Raw genomic sequence first — 16,275 nt, 5'->3', positions numbered from 1 at the left:
ATGGTGACAGGGGGGCCTTGATGACCTGTAAGGCATCACAAGCACGTCAGCATATAGCACAGTCATATATAATGCTTTTAATGTACAACATCCATGCCCCGTGCCATTATGATGCCTTACATTGTGTTAAGCTGCTTATCACACGTTCTCTCTCATACAAATCAATATTGTAATGACAATAAAATAGTCTCAACACTTGTGATTTGACAGAGAGCCCTTTTTTCAATCAAACGTGTCAAGCCCTGAATAAAACCACTTAAAAACATCTTGGTTCAGTGTTTGTAGTGTTGTTAGGGTCAAAGTTTGGAAAGCCAGCATTTCACTACAGCAACAATGAATTGTTACCTGTTATTGTAGTGTTAGCATTAAAAAAAAAAAAAAAAAAAAAAAAAAAAAATCACAGTTACCAGAAACCATTCTGTAAAGAATGAATCCAGATACAGAGGGGTAGTAATAGTTCACAAAGTTCAGGCTCTGACAGTTAGTGTGTGTTTGTGTGGGTGAAAGATCGGTGATTATCCAGTCACAAGGCGTGAGGCGACAAAGAGTGGCAAACTGTTAATGCTGATACTTCAAAGTCTCTACAAGCATCCTCCTGATTGGTGAGGAGGAGGGAGAAGTAACCCACACACGCTATTGGGCCTGACATGCTTCTGTATTAACATGCAGCCGATGCAAAAAAAAAAAAAAAAGAAAAGAAAAAAAAAGTGTGTCATCACCACAAGTAGGAGAGTATTATACAGCATATCTGTTCACAAAGCACTGGTCACCATGGATTCTACTGGACAGGAAACTGGAAATGTGCTTGGTAAATAAACGGTGTTCAGGCATTTGCATTACAAAGGAGAAAATAACGAGCATTAAGTCCTTCTGTGACGTAAAGTAACTACGATTTCTGCTCAGCTCCTGCAGCAGACTGGGCAGTGCTCTCTGGTTTAAGGATCTGGTAGGTGATGAGGTACTCTGGGTAAGCCTGAAGGAAAGATAGACCAAGACATTAGGCAACATGAGACAGCATTTGGTAAATGTATTTCTCTTGATATTACTGGAGGATGAAGACGTAGCGCAAGCTTTGCTTACCTGCTCTCCTCTGTAGATGACATACTCAGCGTAGGCTAGCCCGTTAACGCTGGGTCGCCCAATTACTGAATGATGACCTGGGGGAGCATGGGCCATTTTCATAGCACTGAACTGTAGGAAGGATTTCCCCAGGGTCACCCGGCAGAACAGCATTTGCCTAAGATTTGAAACCGCAGGAAAAATGTTGTACAATATTGAATATAAATGCTTGATAATTCATTAAAGAGAAAGAGGATAAAAGAAAAGACCAAAAAAAAGTAAAAACAACACATTTGCAGCCAAGACATCTCTGTTGTGGTTTGGTTTGAAATTGCTTGTAACCTGTGATAGTCAAAGTTCATGTTGAATCGAAAGTACCTGTGACACAGGTAGCAGGAGCGGTCTTTGTGCGTTGGACAGCCTGTGCCTCCACCGATGCCATAGACGTACTGATTGCTCTTTGATGAGTTCTCCGCAAAATAGATTCCTGCTCCAAACATCCCTCCTATGTAGGCATGGCGCTCATCAAAGCCTTTGTGGATGATGGCGTTGATAAATGGCGAACCTTAAGGAAGACATGGTAACAGGCAGAATAACGTTATTTATAGTCACTGACACACTGTACTCAAAATTACAAATAGGTGCCAGATGAATAAAAAGAAAAGAGTTGGTGATGACACACAAAACTTAGTGTAAGATTGTGTGTTGTTACCGTGAAACAGCATCCGCTCATTGTGGTGGTTGTGGTTCTCATCTGCAATCTCCTTCTGCCGGTGGGTGTAACGTTCACGCAGCTTTTTATTTACCACCTTTTGAATCTGCGGCACACAAACTCATGTGTATCAAACAAGATGCTGACCATCACATCTGGTTTTCAATGCGGCTTAAAAGCCAACTCACACAGATATGGTCAGGTTAGTGTACTCAGTTTTCATTAATGTTATCTAGCAAAGAAATAGTCCCTATAAAAGCTGCTCAGAGCACAGCAGACAACAACAGAGCGACTGCTGGTTAGCACCTTGATAATGTTGTATCTGCTGAACACACCACCGGCGTTGCCTCCGTCTCTGTGCTCTCGGATGGTGCTCTGCATCTGAGTGATGCACAACAAAAACACCATGTTAGCGTCAGACATGAAAACGTGCCATTGGTCTGCAGAATTAAAGTTAAAGCGCATCAAAAACAAATAGAGTAAACTCCAGTCACCTCCTCCTCCACAGATTGGTACTCCTTGTCATCGGGGGCGAGGTCTATCAGGATGGTGCCCTGGTTGGCACAGTGGAATGTCAGATATGGGTTGGCACCTGAAAAGTAGATGGTCAAAATTTTAATCTTCTTTGTGTAGGGTTTGATAATATCTGACTTTGGGGACCAGTAGTTGAAGTAAAGGGGGATCAAAAAACAACAACAACAACAACAACAACCCAAACCCCAATGAAAAACAAACAAAATGAAGAAAACCAAACCAGGATTTTTCCTCACCTTGTTGGCCGCCCAGCAGCCTCTCAACACCCTTGATCAGCTTGTGTCGGTGACCATATGCATTAATTCCAATCTCTTTCAACTCCTCGTGACCCATGTCAGCCAACACATCCAGGGTGATCTAGAAGGGGGAAATGATGTAGCAGGATGAGACATTTATACCAGCAAGTAAATGAAACTTAGTCTTGTGCTTTTGGGCTGTTTCTTTCAAGTCACCACCTTAAAATATAATGTTTAACTGTTTTATGAGTTTGACTGAAGACAGAAATGGAATACTAGTGTGATACGAAATGTTTAAAGCAGTCAAGCATTGTGAAGGTGGCTGACCTGCTCCCTCTCAAAGATGTCCCTCAAGTGCTCCAGGCCCAAGCTCTTCAGGAACTGACTTATGTTCATGTCCAGCATTGTCACTAGAGAACCAGATGTTCAAAAAGTTGAAAAATAAACAATTCATAATTTTAAAACACAGTTAGCAGACTTGCTAATGACCTGTATTGTTCTGTGTTCATAATCTTTGCAAACTGACCAGTAATTAAATTCTAAAAGCACAACATACTTTCCCCTTCTTTGCGATCAGTGCCTGTGGCTCCGTCTGCCACTCCGGAGTTGCCTGCAGCAGAGGCAGCAGCCAGCTCAGTGAGGGGCCCGGCCAGGTTGTCTATGCTGCTGGCAGCTGACAGACATGATGGTGTGGAGGCAGGGGAGATGACGGTGGCGCTGACCACGGTGGCCTGGGGCTTAAAGCAGCTGGGCAGGGCATCTGGTGGCATGGCGGCCATCAGCAAAGCACGGATGTCGTCAGCCTGCAGGAACAGAGGAAACTTGTTGAAAGAAACCTGATTTATTTCTATCAGATTCTTTTGTGACTCATCTAGTTGTACTGGTCAGTTTGTGGCATAAAAACTAGCAGTCAGACACTGTGGAGCAAGTGAAAACAGTAAAAAAAAAAACAAAGCAAAACAAGAAAATCCCAAACAAACAAATATACGTATTTACCCACCACTATACTGAGTCAATATCATAGAAATGTCTACTCTGCTGACAGAAGCTGTTACCGTGGCCAGGTCCAGAGCAGTTTGGCCCTCTTGATTCTTCATGGTGGGGTCTGCTCCATGAGCCAACAGCAGTGCACAAAGCTGTGTACGACCTTTCTGCGCTGCCTCGTGGAGGGGGGTAAAAGCCCATTTGTCTGTCGCATTCACACACGTGTTGTACTTTATCAGAAGGGCTGCAATATCCACATGCTGTGAGGAAAAGAATTGAGAGAGGATAAGTCAGAAACAGTGTCTGAGCCATCAAATATAAGATATAGGTTAAATGTACAGGTAAATGTACAGTTAGTATTTGCTCGAAGACAAAAAAAAAAAAAAAAAAAAAAAGATTTTTAAGTGTTCCAATGTCACAACAGATGTTCCTGTAGTTTGTGTAGCTGTGGAACTCACATGATTTGTGGTTAATTAGAAATGTGTTAGTGTTTAAGTTGAGACTGACCCCATAAGAAGCAGCATTATGAAGAGGAATAAGGCCTCCTTTGTCCTGGGCATTGACATCGGCCCCGTGCTCCAGCAGATACTCTGCCACCTCAAGGTTGTTGTAGCCAGCTGAGAAGGAACAGGAATCAGAGTATGAAAATGGACACTCTGCATTAGTGCTACATTTGAACTAATTTTTAAAAAGCAGATAGTATTAACTACCTGCAAGGTGAAGTGGTGTGGAGTTGCGTCCTTGTGTGTCTCTGCAGTTGATATTTTCTGGGGAGCAGAGTTTTTGGACACGGGCCAGGCAGCCTTTCTTCGCAGCGTCCAGTAGAGCGGCGTCACCCCTTAGCAAGTCCTGGATGTCTGTGTCTCCGTCTTTCACCATGTCCAGAGGCATGTTGCCATCACGATTCTTCTTGGTGGGGTCGGCTCCATGCTGAAAAGATTAAAAAACAAATTGTCATTACAGACACAAACTCACACTTATGACAATACTTGTGAGTGGTGACAATGGGGGACCCTCACTTTGAGCAGCAGCTTGCAAATCTCATATTTGCCTTTGGCTGCAGCCTCATGCAGCGGAGTGAACTTCCACAGGTCGGCCACATTGACTGAAGCTCCATGTCTGACCAGCAGCTCAGCCACTTCATAGTGACCGTAGGAGCATGCGTTGTGGAGAGGGACAAGACCACTGGAGGAGGAAAACATTTCAAACCACTTAATGATGCAGGAGTGAGTGACCCCTGTATTGACATACCTGCCTTACAGAAACTACAGAACCTATTGTAAGATGGTGGTTGTAGAACTCACCCCTTGTCTTTGGCATGGACATCAGCTCCATGATGCAGCAGGTATTCAACTACAGCCACACGGTTGTAACCAGCTGCAAAGTGGAGAGGAGTGGAGTGGCGGCCCTCCAAGTCCCGACAGTTTACGTTCTGAGGGGTACAAAGTTGCTGCCATGCAGAGAGCCAATGTGACAATTAGTATTTCTCAGCTGAGAGTTTGTGTTATAAAATAGAGAAGGCATTGTGATGTCAATGTTGGCAGACTGAAGAAAGGTTTAAAGCCTAAAGAATTGAGGAACTTACCTGCACTGTGTCCAGATCTCCAGCTTTGGCTGCCTCGAGAAATCTGTAGTCCACATCAGAATTACGAGTGGGAACATTTTCTGTGGAAAAAGTAAACATACATACATACATCATATGAAATTCTCTGGTAAGGGCTTAAATCTTATGGGTCCCTCTGAAATTAATTTGGTAGAGACCTTATCTACACACTCCTAAACTTCATGGAAAGTCTTCCCAGAAGACTTGAAGCTGTTATAGCTGCAAAGGATGAACCAACGTCATATAAAACCCTATTATCATAATTTCCGGGCGATAAGCTGCTACTTTTTTCACATGCTTCGAACCCTGCGGCTTAAACAATGATGTGACTAATTTACGGATTTTTACGGGTAATGAGCTTCATGCCACCAATACATTTAGCGTCACTTCAGTGGACCAATGAAATTGTTTGAATTAAATTAAATGCACCCACACTAAATTCTTCAGATCAGTTATTTACTTTTCAGGTGAGCGAATACTATTGCCAATATAGTGTATGTTTCAGTTTTCAAACGCCAGTTTTAAGTCTTTAAATTTGTTATCCTTCTGTTTACTTATGTACAAAGAGAACTCAAATTACTTGTTTGCCCATACATACTTACATACATACTCCAATAAAGTTAATTCTGATTCTAATTTAAGTTGGCTAGTTTTCAAGGTCATAAATAAAAGACACTGTTTTAGTTTGACCAATCTTTCCTAAAAACGTTATCATATTTGCTAAATGACAATTCCCAATCTGTCACTGTCACTGCCATGACAGCCTCCCACTGATCTTACTTTGGTATTAAGGTCACCTCATCATTGCTCCAACCAAAGAAAATTATGATCAAGTTTTTCTCCAATGCTGTTTCTGGTTGCTAGTATTTTCTGCCATATTTTAGTGCACCATGCATTTCCATGGCCATGTGACAGGGATATTCAGGTACGTTCGTGCAGGCAGAGATAACCTTTAATGGGCCACTAAAATGCTGGCTTGGATGAGGATCATTTTTGTTAAAATAAAAACATTAAGAACTAAGAAAACAGGCTAATCTTGGCTGAACTTAGTTAATACTGTGCATTTAAATTCTTAGACTTAGACTAAACCAAACCCAGGACATACAGCTAGACGAGCCGTGAGCGTGATTACCGTTAAGAATCTGTTGTACAGCCTCATTGCCCATCTGGGCAGCAGTGAAACCCTGAAGAGATACGATGGAGGGGTCGGCCCCATAGCTCAACAGCAGCTTGCAGGTCTGGATGTGACCAGCCAGTGCAGCTCTGTGAAGAGCTGTCTGACCTAGTGTGTCCACAGCATTCACCTGCAGTCAGAGGGGGTGGAGTCAGGCTTCAGCAAGATGTTCAGATAAAAACACACATTCCAGTTGAAAAGTTAAATGAATCAACAGGCCTTTGCTCCATGTTTTTGCAGAACCTCCAGTATATCATTGTGAGCTCTCTCGGCAGCAACATGCAAGGGAGTCATAAAGCTGAAAGACAACATACACCAATCATCACTGTTTATGATTCAGGGCAATACTGGAGTAATGGATATGTTTTGTTTCTGCTGAAAATGAATAAATGCATGAGCAAGATATGTATAAATTAAAATTGATGGAGGAGAAGAGCTGCACAAATATTTTTCAGTTTAAAAACCTGTATAAGAAGAGAATAGGAAAGTTATATAAAATATGTGATGAAACAACTGTATTTATGGATTTTGGATTTGTTTTTGTTCTTTTTTGATGGCAACTCATCTGATGTAAACAGTTAATTGCTTTAAGAAAGGAGCAGGTATTATTGGTTTTCTTCACCCTGCTCCTTTCCAAACACTTGATTGGAATGAATAAATGAAATGAAATAAAACGCAAAAAACTAAATGTTGTGCGGACTCACTCTTTGTTCTTCTCATTAATGTTGGCACCTTTACGCAGCAACAACTCTGTCACCTGCTTCCTCTTAGGGTGTGGGGAAGCGACAGCACAGTGCTGAAATAGACAAACATGAAGTGAGTCTTAAGACGGTGCTGCTGGAACCATGTCCATATGATAAAAACTTTGAAATCAGGGATGGATATTTTGGGCATAAACAATATTTGTAACCAACAGCGCTCTACCAGGACTGGCAGTGCCTCTAGTAATACATTATTTTAATTTTCACTCATTATTCAAAAATTAAAGTGACTTGATTCTGACCAGAGCTGTCTCATTGGTCTGAGGATGTTTGAAGCTGATGATCTCCAGAGCCAATGTCTTCTTCACTTTGGCCATGTCTGCCTCCCGGGCTGCCTGCAGCAGCGAGTGACCTTTGAACTCATCTACACAGAAGAGAGATAGAAAGAATAAATAAATAAACAAATAAAAAATATATGTATTTTTCATTATTGAGTATTGTTGCTTTTGCATAGATGAAAAAATGTGTGTTAGTGAAAACTCACAGGTGAGCCTTTCTTTAAGCTCTGGGGTGGGGGCCATGTCTACAGCGCTCTTACTGTGACAGTTTAGCAGGGTGGGATCCGCCCCGTGGCTCAGCAGCAAGGAACAGACCTCCACTCTGTTTTTAGATGCTGCTTCGTGGAGAGGCGTGAACTGCCACAAGTCCATGGCATTCACACAGGCTCCATGCTGCAGAGACAGCAACACATCAGACAAGAGGATATGTATACAGCAAGAAATGAAAAATGTGTTTGCTTATCCCTGCTTGTGACTGTGAAGGTATAAAAATCTATTTGATATAACAGACAATCCTAACCCTGATGTACCTAAGAAGTATCATTTAATAAAGTTTTTTTTTCAACTTAAAGACACACTGTGATAACAGTAATACTTCTACTTGCAGTACCAATCAAAAGTTTGAACAAGGCCTGCCCAAACGTTTGATTGCTACTGTCTATATGCTGACAGAGCTTGATCTTACTCGAACGAATCACCCAAAAATTGCATTCAAACCTATGCAGACTTATGTAATAATGACTGAGGCTTACTTTAAGCAGAAGCTCTGTCACTTCAAAGTGCCCATATGAACAAGCGTTGTGAAGAGGCACCAGGCCACTGCAAGGACAAAACAGTTAGACGATAAAAAAAACAAAAAAAACAAACAAAAACGGAATGACAAATTTTCTTGTTCATACGTCCACGATGTCTCACCCTTTGTCCTTGGCATGAACATCGGCTCCGTGCTGGAGAAGCAGCTGAACGATGCGGACCCGGTTGTAGCCAGCAGCTAGGTGGAGTGGTGTTGACTGAAAGAGAGGAGAAGCTGTTATAGCATATGCAGATCGCTGGCTGCGTTAATGTGCACTGCCATCGATGGCCACAGGAGCAAGCGGCTGATTAGGGCCAGAAGCATTGTGCTATGGCAGGCTATGCTCAGTGAGTTGCAGATGAATGGATGATATGATGCAAGGTCAATGGAGTTTGTGGGCAAATCCAGCAGCAAAAAATGTTTTTAAAAAATAATCATTTGTCGTCCATATTGTTTCTGACAACAAGCAACTTTAAAATATTTCCTCATCTACCTCGACTTCCATTGAACAATTTTAGCAAAATAAAACAAAGGCTGTGAGGTTTAATAGGGAGTTTTATGTAGTGAGCTGGCAAGAAAGAACAGACAGATGTAACTGTTAGAGAATGAAATTCAAAATGACTGCTGAGGAATTATGGTTGGGATAAAATAGTCAGTTCATTTTCAATCCAGTCCTTTGGATTTTTATGATGGCAAGAAGACATGTTCTCTAAACAATATCTGGGAAACACTTCTTTGGATGCTAATCACTGACTTTCAGCTCTTAACCAAATGTATGTTTATTTTTAGCTTAACTTTCAGTAAATAGATTTGATGAAATGCTATTGAACCTCAACCATAGTAGGACACAAAGCTACAATAAGCAAGGTAATTTAAGCATAAGGACTGGTCAAAGGTTAATTGTTTGACAAAGCATCTCTGCAAGCCATTAAGAAGATTAAGACAAATGGCTTAAGTTCAGCCAAGAAAAAATAAACAGTCAAAGCAAAGCTGCAAATCCAAACTCCAGGGGCATTTGTTTGGTACTTTAAGGTCTAGCTCATGTCAAGCTTATAATCAAAAAGGAGGGACATCATTCATTTAAATTTCCATGCCTTTATATTATAGCCAAAGTATATATAGTATAGCCAAAAAAGCCAGGCAGCTGTTAGATTGCAAGCGACAGTGATAAAATCAGACCGTCAAAACACTTGAATCACAAAGTAATCATTCAGTGTGGGATGAAAAAAGCAATAGATAGAAATCAAAAGTCATTTCCATGGGGGTTAGCATAGCACTAGAACCACAGATGAAATGTAATCCATTCATTGTTGCATACAAATTGACCCAAGAGGGAACGTGAAGTAGAGACAAATTTCACAGACATGTATTCAGGATTCACTTGACAAAATGCAGTGGGGCAGGCCTTCAGACATGCATGAGTGATCATCATCCAACAATTAAAAAAAAATAAAATAAAAAAGAACAATTAAAAGCCAAATCACAGACTGACTTAAGAGCAGTGACTGAAAGAGTTGGAGAAGTGTGGGTGAGTGTGCAGTGGAAAGGACAGACGCTGAAGAGAGCAGGCAGTGGACATTTTGAGCTCCTCTCCAAATCCAAAAAGATGAACTGTCACCAAGACACCAACCCAACTCACTCACTGAGTCACATGCCACGCACTCTCACTCACGCTCACTAACTCACACACAGGCACACTCACTCACAGAGGAGCATCAGGGAAGGATACATGAGTGACCCGTACACCCAGGTCCACGATGTGCAATTACAAGTGACAGCCAGCTCATTGGTCAAATAAAAACAATGGATTAAAAGAATAAAACAAACAAATAATAATAATAAAAAAAGATCACAACAGTGCATCAATCAGGTGGCCGTTATATAGGTCAACTTACCAGCATTTTTTGGGATGTTGACTGATCGACAAATGTTGCCAGAGTCACACGGAAAACAAAACGAAACAAAAATTACAAAATGACACAGATATTCCTTTCTCCCTTCCTAACTGAATGAAACACAAGCTGTAGTTATAAATCCCTGTGTGATCCATCAAACATGGCTGGAAATGAAATGTGACACCAGGGCAGAGAGGTAGATAGCCAGAGAGCAAGTGTGACTTCTCCTCATTTTCTCTCAGGCTTTGTGAAAAGGAAAGGACTGGTTAATGGTACCCAGCCAAATGTAGATTGGCACTCTGGCTTAGAACATGCAAACTCTGAATGAACTGCCAATGAGGCAGGAAAGCAGGAATACTTTAACTGCTGGTGAAGAAAATGTGGTTAGCAATGAGCTAATGCTAATGTAATGGTACAGACACTAGACGTTTCTGGCACAGTGGAGTTGGTAACTATACTTTTTTTGAGTTAATTACAAAAGTACAAAAATATAAGACAGGAAATTATTTCGCCAAGAAAGACAAAAAAAAGTTTCACTTCAGCTGGAAATGAAATGCAAACACAATCTTACACCCTAACTAGCTATGCTGATTGATGAAAAAAAAAAGAAAAAAAGAAAACTGCACAATTTGTTCTCCTTAGTATATTTACATTTATCATTCAATTCCATCCCCCAATTGAGGAAAAAAATGTATGTCAGAAAAATAAGTTTGTTCCAATAACATGAATTGAGTTCAAGGGAGACACTAGAAATTAAAAAGAGAAATTAACTATAAAAAGAAACTGCTGGACACGCATAGATTGATGTCTTTTTATATTATCGGAATGGATCCTTGTGGACCTAAATAGATTTCAAGAGCACAAATAGCTTTGCTGCAGCATATAACATTGAAAAGTGATCATTGGGAAGAAGAAAAACATAGTTCTGTCAAGATACATGATCCAAACATGCTGAAAAACAATTAACTAAATTATTTAACTGTGTATAAATTAGTGGTCTGTACTTTAACGTCAGGAAATGAAAAGAAAAATGAGAAAGTTTTCTTATGGTGACAAAACAGTAACACAAAAAAACAAGGATAAAGGATTAAAAGCAGAAGTCCCACATACAGCAAACGATTAATGAGCTTGGCAAAGTTGCGAGGTTACAATAGGTGTAAATAGATTTCAAGGATGGTCTGATGAAAGTCACACATGCATAATTTGAGAAAGAAAAACATCAGCTGTGATCCCCATTACCAGCCTCTCACAAATCCAATGATATAAATCCTCTTTATAATGTGCACCATACAAAACTAATCCAGCCATAATCAGACTACTCACATGCTGTCTGACTCAGACCTTGGTGCTACTTTTATAATACAGTATAATGACCAATTCTGCAAAACACGTAACAACACTGCTGTGAAAGTTATCTTGTCTGGTGTGATGTGGTACCAGTGATTCATTTACCTTGCGGCCATCACTAGCATGACAGTTGACATTTAACGGAGTCAGCAGTGCCATCAACTTTTCTTCATTTCCACTCCTGTTAATACATGAAAGGGATGATGTCACAAAGCGTTCCCTGTAAAATTCAATATCCCCAGGGATATTTTAAATGGAAAAACTGCATTCCATAATCTAAATGTTTTACAGGATACTAGAAATTAAGAACTACCTCTGTTACTCTCATGCGCTTTATACTGCTATGTTTAAGCAATAGCTAATGACAGGCTGTGGAGGGGGCCTCTAATAATCTGCTTCGCGTTGGGACAAACCACTCCCTTTACCTGCAATATAATAACTCCTTCCACAGTAAGAAGTGAACTATTAATTTTATAAAACACTTATGAAGTATGTAGGTCTTCCTGGCTGCCTGTACATAATGTGCAGGGGTTGCTATGCAACAGACGAACAAGCTTTTCTCCATGTTTGCCTACCCGGTCTTTTGTAAGTGCCCCATGTTGTTTCCACTGTGTCTTTTTTTAGTTTAAGTTTCTATTGTTGTTTAACAACCACTAGCTAGTCCGTTTGTTTTCCTGTCTGTTACTTGTCAGTTGCAGAGTGATACCAGTCTGTGAAAAGCAATCTGACATGAAAGTTGTACAGTGCACTAATTACATAACACCTATCAACCAATCACATGGCTTGATTTAAACCTGTAATTGTATATAAACATGTAATATCCAAGGATACAGTCACATGGTTATAAAACTGTCAAGCAGTGCTTTTCTCTCTGAATCTTATATATAGCTATGAACATCCCCAGAGAGAAAGAGAGAAAACAGCTGAAAATGCAGTTTTATGTCTCAGGCCTACAGGAAATGAGAGTAGTGTCCAGTTAGAGCAACACTCACCTTGCTGCTTCCAGAAGTTCATCCTTTTTGTATTCACCTGAATCAAAATAAAACAGAGGTTAGACAGAATGTAAGCACAAGATTATTTTTTTTGTGGTATGTAAGCTGTTATTGCACACATTTCCTCTGTGGATGAATGCATTATGTGGTTTGTGGCATTGATAGGGCCTTCGAGAATTCGCTGTGCCTTTACACGTTGTTCAAGTGGAAAAAGTTACAGTGTTGATAGAGGTACTGCATATTTTAGGCCATACAACAGTTACAAGGGGTTGCTCCACAGATACACAAAAATAGGCCATGATTGAGTCAACCGTGGTTGACCGATGATAGGACAGTAATATGTTAAAGTTCTTATGTTAATGCAGTTTATCTGACCATTACATTTTGAGGACTGGCTACATTCAGTGAGGACTCTCTGCTTACAGAGACTGTCTTTAGTCCAGAGCTCGTGTGTCACTGTGAAAGTCAAATGTTTAAAATGTAAATGAAGTAGATAAGCAGCTGAGAGGCTCTGACCTGTGAGAACAGCCTTTGCTGATGGGTCAGCTAGATCCAGAGCAGATTTGCCGTCTGTGTTGCGGATGTTTGGATCAGCTCCATGTTGGAGTAACACTGAGTGAGACAAGTGTAGATTTAAAAAAAAAAAAAGACATCAGTTAGAGACATAGCAGAGATTTTCTCACTGTTTGCTGTTCTCCCTCGGGCACTCACATACTTCAGAATCCTTTGTTTCAAATTCTTTCTGAGAATGCTGAACAAATTGCAACTAAAGACCCATAAATCTACCACAGACTCAAAAAACAAGAATCTGATTTGCAGAGATGCCTGTGGTTGGACAGTGGTTGGCAGGGATCTTTACCGATGCACACATCTATCTTTCCCTTGATGGCGGCCTCGTGTAAGGGAGTGTAGTTCCAGTTGTCTCTGGCGTTGGGGTCTGCGCCCTGACACAAGAGGAGGCTGACAACTTCTGCATGACCGAACGAGCAGGCATTATGCAGGGGGATAAGTCCTCCATCATCCCTGGCATGAACATTGGCCCCTGTCTGCAGGAGATGCTCCACCACATCTTTCCTGCCAAAACCTGAAAGAGGATATAAATACATTTAAATGTAGCTTTTTTTTTTTTTTTTTTTTAATGTTCCATTCAAAGCTGACCAAGTTACACCATCTAAAATAGTTTCAGATGAGATCACAACTGTACGTCTCAGTTAGAAATGAATGTAGTAGTACATATCCATCATTGAATTAAAACATAAAACTTATCTTTTAACCGCTGCAACAACACATTGTGTAGCCGTGACGCCATTGGTTCGCATTTATTTGTTGACAACCTAAGCTACCACAAACTGAACACAAAATGTAAAAAAATACACTGATCACCGTTTGTTTTTCCCATTAATCAGGAAATATCGGTGCTCTTTCACCGAGCCAAAGCAGGGGTGGTTTGTTTTTGTTTTGCTGGCTTTGCGCAATGGAGCAGAGATGTTGACGGTGGTTAATAATAAAAGTGGAGAGCGACAAATGAGCTGTTTTGCTAATTAGCTATAAATCGAGTTGTGATGAATTGTTCTTCCATTTAAGCTCATCCGAAGATTACGCGTCTTCAACAAACGATGAGGAGTAAACACGTCTACCAAAACACAGCACCGACGGTCAACTCTCCGTTATATCAGAGCCGTGGTATGGTTAGCTTAGCTCACCCGCAGCGAAATGAAGGGGGGTTGATTTTCGACCAGCCATGTCCTTCGCGTTTACGTTCACCGAGTCCACAAGCCTCTTTACTCTGGACACATCTCCGTTACGGCAGGCCTCGAACAGCTCCCTGAACGCCCCGCCGATCCCGCTGCTGCCGTCGGTGGGGCTGGCGGCTCCCGAGCCGGGGCTGGAGACGCTGCTGCCGCCGCCGCCGGAGGTGGTGGTGGTGGTGGTGGAGCTCGCACTGCTCGCCAGGACCGGGGCTGGCAGGTCCGGGGAGGCCGTGGCCATGTCGATGCCTCCGCTGCATTCCCGTTCACTCTCCGGGCTTCCGACGGCCGAGGTGAGCAGAGCCATCGGCGGAGAGGCCGGAGGAGCTCCCGAAATGGAGCTGTTTCTCGGCGGAGACTGTAAGGTACTCTGCTGTTGTTGCTGCTGCGAGGAACGACGGGGAACCGCCATTACAGCAGCTCTGAGGCTACAACAAGAGCTGCGCCTCCTTTCCGGTGAAAGTAGTCGTGTTTCCTGTCAGCTGTTTACTCTCACAGGAGAACCCCCCAGATTCAAAGTGTTTCCGAAGGAAGGCTGACAGCACACCGTCAGATCACAGGAACCATCGTTTTCATACCTCACATCTGGTATATCAGGATTTCCTCGAATCAAATCTCTGCATTTGTACATCTTTAATTCAGCTTTTTAACATTTTATATTCTCCTCCACATACACAGAACACCATTCAGAGATAATACAGTAGGCAAACTTGCTGTTTTTTTTGTCACAACTGACACATAACCCTAATAATAGTGATCGGCCAGCTGGTGGCAGTGTAACACTGAACTACAAACATCTCCCTCAATGATCAGAAAACTTTTTCTGTGGTCAGAGAATACAATATCGACTTCTATGCTCAACGTCCTGACAAAGAACACAGACGTTCAAATGAAGGTGCTGCAACATTTCAGCCTTGCTCTTCTCACTCATTTTGTACTTATTTGATTCATCATCAAAATGAAGCCTACAAAATACGTACAGGTTGAGGCTTCCTGTTTCTATTGTAAACAAATCAACTTTTCATGTAAAGGCTTAATTTTAAAGTTGAATCCCAAGTCTTTTTGGGCAGAAAAACACACCGGTAATTTAATTTCACATAATTACATTTTGTACATGAGGTATGTTTTTTTAATACAGTGGAGGGTAAAATCATAGAATTTGAGTCTCTCTTCTGTAAAAAAAAAAAAAAAACCCAAAACAAAATAGTTCTTTGGAGAAGCTTTTCATTTTCAGACAGCAGGTGTAACACCCGTACTATTGGATTTAGTTTAGTATCTTTCTATTTGTTGAACCAAGAATGTCACGCTTAACAATGATTCACACACTTGTGACAGATCTCTGAGAAGAGAAGTGGGACAGACTGCGTGTTATCAAATCCACATCACCTAGCTTCTGAGGCTTGTGTGTGCTGCTCACACCAGACCCAAAATAGCAGCTCCGCTTGGAGACACCCACACAGACGTACTGTTTTTCATTGGGGGTTGTTACAAGCGTTCTTCAACATCTTTCTACTACGGCAGCAGCTGTTAATGCTCTGAGAAACAACCCTTTTGACTTCATAGCTCAGTCCACCATGGCTCCAGCCTCTGAAGACCAGGCACCCTAATCCCTGCTGGTGTGGAGAGCCTGGAGCACAGTAGTCAACTCACGAGATCACCACCACACAAGGTCATAACTGTTCTCATTTACTGAATTACTGATACGTGATGTTCAAATGTTTTCAACATTCACCGCAACCTTGACCTTGGACTAAAGAAATCTACCCCATTCATTCTTTATCCTGTCAAATTTAAATAAACAAAAGGCATATAAATAAATAAACAAAAGGCATATAAAGATGGCCAAGCCATGTTTTACACAAGCCCAGCCAGTTTTTTTCCAACTTTATTCATATAAGCAGCATGTCAAGCTGATGCAGCAGTGAATAAAGCAGTATGTAACTTGTAAACCTCTATAAACATGTTTGAAAATTACAAACTATATACATTTATCTGTCAGAGTGGAGGGGTCTGAATATCATCAGATCACTGACCCTTCCATTTCACCACAGGAACAGTGACGAATAAAAAAAAGACAGCAAAACACCAAAACAAAACTCAAAATCCAAACCCTTCCTGTTTCAAACTCCATTGTTACAATTAGTTTCACTAGAACTGAA

General features: G+C 41.3%; 1 protein-coding gene across 2 annotated transcripts; it reads right to left on the bottom strand.

Moving 5' to 3' along the window:
• Nucleotides 1-831: 831 nt before the first annotated feature.
• LOC115048872 (poly [ADP-ribose] polymerase tankyrase-1) lies at nt 832-14,538 on the bottom strand. 2 transcript variants are annotated; one of them, XM_029510701.1, is made up of 28 exons: nt 14,072-14,538; nt 13,228-13,452; nt 12,885-12,980; nt 12,369-12,405; nt 11,482-11,557; nt 10,030-10,050; nt 8,257-8,351; nt 8,094-8,160; nt 7,548-7,734; nt 7,306-7,427; nt 7,007-7,098; nt 6,522-6,600; nt 6,261-6,432; nt 5,111-5,190; nt 4,830-4,975; nt 4,545-4,710; nt 4,236-4,455; nt 4,033-4,142; nt 3,597-3,785; nt 3,098-3,344; nt 2,869-2,951; nt 2,542-2,662; nt 2,266-2,363; nt 2,078-2,152; nt 1,772-1,877; nt 1,438-1,624; nt 1,081-1,237; nt 832-973 (listed from the first exon to the last, which is right to left on the bottom strand). In XM_029510701.1, the coding sequence occupies exons 1-28, from the start codon at nt 14,526-14,528 to the stop codon at nt 887-889; spliced, it is 3,798 nt and encodes a 1,265-aa protein (XP_029366561.1). In that variant the 5' UTR covers nt 14,529-14,538; the 3' UTR covers nt 832-886. The 2 variants fall into 2 exon arrangements, with proteins under 2 accessions (XP_029366561.1, XP_029366562.1); XM_029510702.1 differs by lacking the exon at nt 10,030-10,050.
• Between the last annotated feature and the right edge of the window lie 1,737 nt (nt 14,539-16,275).

This window comes from Echeneis naucrates, chromosome 9 (genome assembly GCF_900963305.1).
Source record: "Echeneis naucrates chromosome 9, fEcheNa1.1, whole genome shotgun sequence".
NCBI lineage: Eukaryota > Metazoa > Chordata > Actinopteri > Carangiformes > Echeneidae > Echeneis > Echeneis naucrates.
This window is presented reverse-complemented; position numbering and strand designations above follow the sequence as displayed.